The 5157-nt window shown below is 37.4% G+C and overlaps 1 protein-coding gene across 1 annotated transcript; it reads right to left on the bottom strand.

Annotated features, from left to right (window-relative positions):
* Window positions 1-3823: 3823 nt before the first annotated feature.
* Window positions 3824-4777, bottom strand: LOC102846089 (olfactory receptor 5A1-like). The gene has a single exon (XM_006900482.1). The coding sequence runs from the start codon at window positions 4775-4777 to the stop codon at window positions 3824-3826; it is 954 nt and encodes a 317-aa protein (XP_006900544.1).
* Window positions 4778-5157: the final 380 nt, after the last annotated feature.

Below are 5157 nucleotides of genomic sequence, written 5' to 3' on the forward strand. Positions count from 1 at the left end.
ACATTCAATACTTTTCTCCAGCACCACAGCTCAAAGGCATCAATTCTCCTTTAAGTTTTATAAAATTAATCACCATTGAACTATGTCTACCATTACCTTTTCTTTCCAGATCTCCACTGGATCTTTCCCATTTCTTTTACCCCTTGCCTCCACTCACCAAATTTGCCTGCAGAGTTCTTGACTGTTACACCTCAAGGGTTGATGTTTTTCTTCAGATCTTTTAGGTTGAAAAATGCTGTGTGTTCTTCTCTTTTAATTTTCAAACTCCAAGTATTAAACCATTTGATTGAGGCACTTTGTTTTCTTGAATTACTCTTTGAAATCTCTCCAACTCTCTTATTTCATCGATTTTCTTCCCTTTTCTATAGCTTCTCTACATCTTAGAACTTTTCTGATACTCATTTTGGTCCTTTCCCCTTCTCCTATATTTTGAATTATCTCTTTGTATTATGTCTTTGATCTCTTCCCACAACACATATGGTTTTGAAGATTATATTCAAAATATGTCAAATTCATTCAAAAGGTAGTCTTTAAATTCAGGTGGTATATATGCATGATTATATCTTTTTATCTCACGGATTTGCTTTGCATTGCCTTCAGCTTGATCTTGATCTTGATCTTGATCTTGATCTTGATCTTGATCTTGATCTTGTATATGAGCAATTAATGTTCTATCATATGGATACAATCTTGTTTCCGTTACTAAGATCCTCCTGTCCAACTAATCATTTTTCTTGTTTCCAACCTTTGCATTATGTTGTTATTGTTAGGTGTCATTGAGTTGAGAACTTACAGCAACCTTATGAACAATAAATCTAAACCCTGTCCTATCTTGTGCTATCCTCACAATCTCTGACACACTTAAGCCCATGGCCAAAGTCACTGTGTAAATCCATCTGGTTGAGAGTTATCCTCTCCTTTGCCATCCTTCTACCTTCTCAAGCATGATGTCTCTCTCTGATGAATTGCTTCTCCTAGCAACATATACAAAGTATGTGGGATGAAGTTTTATCATTTTTGCCTCCAAAAGTCACTCTAGCTGCACATTCTCCAAGACATACGTGTTTGTTCTTTTGGAAGTCCATGGGATATTAAGTACTCTTCTCCAACACCATAGTTCAAAGGCATCACTTATTCTGCTGTCATCCTCACTCATTGTTCCACTCCCATATGCATAGCAAGTGACTGGAAAGACCATGGTCGGAATTTATAATTGCACTACAAATACCAGTAATTATCAACTTGCATCTTGGCTGTGCTTTTGATAAATTTCAGACTGGAGAAGTTGGAAGATATCTCTTATTTCTTCACCTTTGACATTAATGGTGGTTGTTGTTGAATGCCAAGAGCACATTCTGTGAACTTTAAAGATTAGTCCCTCAATAAATATGTAATTACCAAAGTTTTTCCAGCATATAGGTTCTCATTTGAGGTTTTTTTAAGAAATCTTTTGATACACACAAAGATTTCTTTTTTAAAAGATTTTGATCATCTACATTATCCTCTCTGTTTATTGTGAAATTTTTCTTTATATTTGAGAGCTATTCATGCTGTTCATTAGGACTCCTAAGTTTGCCACAGTTTTCTTTCATGATCTTTATAGTTTATGTCTTATATCTGGATTTTAACCTACACTGTCAGTCCCAAATAAGAAAAAGCTTAGACAAAGTCTCATTCTTCGTGTGGTCTATTCCAGTCTAACATTTTTATTGGGAAAGGAGTACTGTTAGAGGCAAAGGGTTAATTACTTGACTAAGAACAATTTCCTAAAACGGTATTAAAGAAATAATAGCAGGGTTATAAAATTTAGAGAAGCAGTAAAGCAATGAAGAAGATAGTTTGGTTAGAATCACTTGTGATACACAAATCACATTTTGTGATATTATAATTCTTAAGGGTCATTGAGTCAACTTCAATTCATAGGAGCCTAAGAACAACACACTGAAAACCTGCCACATCCTACACCATCTTCACAATCTCTGCCACGGTCAAGTCTATTGCTGTAATCACTGAGACACACACTAGGAATAGCATGAAAGAATTCAATGTGCTTAAACATCCCATCAATAAAATAGGAATCATTCTTCACTTATGAACCTTCCAGTGGAATAATGTGTATTATAGAACTATATGAGATACAAGGTGCTGCATTAATGCTAATGCCCAGTACAGGAAGCTGCATCCACAAACTCTAGTCTGGAAGAAAGGTTTCTTTTTTCCCATTTATTATTAATTTCAGTAAAAATTTACAGAGACTTTGGATTTCCGTTCACTCATTGTTGCACTTTTCTCTCCCCCCAACCCTTCCCTCTAGTACACTACCCTCTTGTAAAAGTAGAAGAAAAATTCTTTCATTGTTTTACAAAACCTCCCCCAGTTCCACTCCACTATGCAGCCTTTGCTCTAGACTCATGTCATGACAAAAATACCTAATCACATATCCCTTTTAAGCAGTTTTCTCCCTCATCTGTTTCAGTGCAGTAGATATTATTGAATCCATCTTTCTCAGTCTCCCACCAACCCTGATGTCAGACCTGTTTTACAACAGTGGCACTATGCAGTATTTGTCCTTTTGTTTCTGAGATACTTCACCCAGCATAATGTCCTCCAGAGTCACCCATTTTGAATAATATTGCTTGAGTTCCTTGTTTTTCAGTGCAGCATAGTATTCCATTGTGTGGCTATACCACAGCTTCTCTATCCATTTGTTTGTTGATGAGCACTTAGGTTGTTTCCAACTACTTGCTATTGTGAACAAAGCCGCAATAAACATGGGTGTGCATATATCTGCTTGGATGTCAGTTATGGTCTCTCTGGGGTATATTCTCAGTAGTGGAATTGCTGGGTCAAATTGTATCTCTATTTGCAACTTTTTGAGAAAGCGCCATACCGCCTTCCACAGTGGTTGCCCCAAGGGTTTCCTTTTTAAAAAACTATACAGTTAGTATTTTAATCTTGGAGAGCTACAGCATTTTCTTGTCAAAACAAAGGCCATAGAAACATAGAAAATTTAAGATATATATGTCTCAGGTCTTGTCACTTTGGACACATCTTTACAGTCATACTTTGTACGATCATATACAGTGTCCAAAAAGCTACTATGGAACATGCACCAGATCCACCTCTTCCTAAAAGCATGACCTTAATAATTTCCTAGCATCTGGAAAGCTCACTAACTCTTGAAGCCAAAAGAATTCCCTCCTTCCTTATCCTTTATATATTCCATATATTTTTCAAAATTCATTATATTGCATAGGCATGAGGAGTAAAGTGCATGACAAGTGAACATTTGGAGTTAAATCTAGACAAATCTCTCTCTCCTCTATTTGGGAACAAAGTTATAAAGTGCTCCTTTATAACTTAATAATTTTACACGTGTTTAACCTATTTCATTTTATTAAAATATTAGTGATGTTCAAAACATTAAAGACAAATGAGTAAAATGTGTAAAGAACAGAACAGACTGCATAGCATTCTGGTTTCTTGTCATTTCTATACGTATTAATACTTCTGTTCTCAAAACTATGCATTTTAGACTTTTATCTACCTGAATTTAAATCATGGAAATGTTCCTGTTTTTTTTTAAACTGCATTTAACATTACTGCCACGGTTCCAAACAGATCTTGTTGATGACTTGTTGGTGACTCCAAATTATAATGAGGCCAGGAACAAAGTTGGGTTTTCACTTACTCTTGCTATCAACTTACTCCTGTTACCAATATATGATAGTTTACATGTTTTCATCACCTCCCTTTTTCTTGCGGTTATAATGATCCCTGATCAAATATATATATATATATTTCCTGATGTTAAATCTACCTCCTAATACTTAGTTCTCTTTATCGCTCTTTTGATGGCATCCTTGATTTCCTTATTCCTCAGGCTATAAATCAGAGGGTTTAACATAGGGATGAGAATGCCATAGAACACTGAAAGTACCTTGTCCTGCTTTGTGGAGTCATTAGACTTGGGGCGCAAGTACACAGAGAGGGAGGTGCTAAAGAAAAGTGTCACCGCAGTCAGGTGGGAGGCACAGGTATTAAAGGCCTTCACACTAGCTTTACCTGAAGACATTTTCAAGATGGAAACTCCGATGAAGCCATAGGACAAGAGAGTAGCTAGAAAAGAGCCAAATACAAAAAAAGTAGCTGCCAGAAGAAGAATTATGTCACTGATGAAGGAATCAGAGCAAGCCAGGGGAATAATCTGAGGAAAGTCACAAAAGAAATGCTGAATAATATTTGGACCACAGTAGTAGAGATTAAAGCAAGAGGTTGTTTGAGCTAAGCTACTAAGAAAAGTAGTCATATAGACCGCAGCCACCATCCTCCCACAGAGGCCAGGGGACATAATGACTGAATATTGCAGAGGCTTGCCAATGGCTACATAGCGGTCATAGGCCATGACAGCCAAGAGGCAGCATTCAGCTAGGCCTATCCAGGTAAAAACAAAATACTGAGTAGCACAGTCAAGGAAGGAAATTGTCTTTTCCTCTTTTAAGAAGTCTGCAAGCATCCTTGGTGTGATAGATGAGGAAAGGGAAACATCTGTAAATGACAGTACACTGAGAAAGAAATACATGGGTGTATGCAGGTGGGGGTCCATCCTGATCAGGAGGATGAGGCTCAAGTTCCAGGTGAGAGTCACAAGATAGATTCCTAGGAATACCGGGAAGAGGATGAGCTGCGGCTCCTTGTCACCTGAGAGACCCAGGAGGATGAACACGGCCACAGAGGAGTGGTTTCCGTTCCATCCCATGGACCTGCTTGAGGCCATCTGTTGGGGGAGTGGGGATGGAGAGGAGAGATAGGAGAAGGAATATACTTTTATTCCACACAAGCAAAATGAAGCACTCTATTTTTAACTCAGGCATTTAGACAATTGTACTGACTAAAGTCATTGATAGAGCAGTCTGTGCCTTCCATAAGAACTGTGATGGAAAAATTATCTCAGATCTCTTTTATAGATGCGTTTGAGGCAAATCTACTTATCAGCAGTTCTGGCCTCTTCCTTCTTTATATTGCATGATTATTCTATTGTACCACAATGGAATACACACACACACACACACACACACACACACACACACACACACACGAATCTAAAAGACATTGTGTGGAGTGAAATCAATCAGAAACAAACACATATTTTATGGC

Source organism: Elephantulus edwardii, unplaced genomic scaffold, assembly GCF_000299155.1.
Source record: "Elephantulus edwardii isolate Elephantulus edwardi_28Jun2011 unplaced genomic scaffold, EleEdw1.0 scaffold00284, whole genome shotgun sequence".
In the NCBI taxonomy this organism is placed as follows: Eukaryota; Metazoa; Chordata; class Mammalia; order Macroscelidea; family Macroscelididae; genus Elephantulus; species Elephantulus edwardii.

Bases quoted from the DNA above. Each gene is read 5' to 3' on its own strand.
- LOC102846089 (XM_006900482.1), bottom strand. From the start codon at position 4,777: ATGGCCTCAAGCAGGTCCATGGGATGGAACGGAAACCACTCCTCTGTG.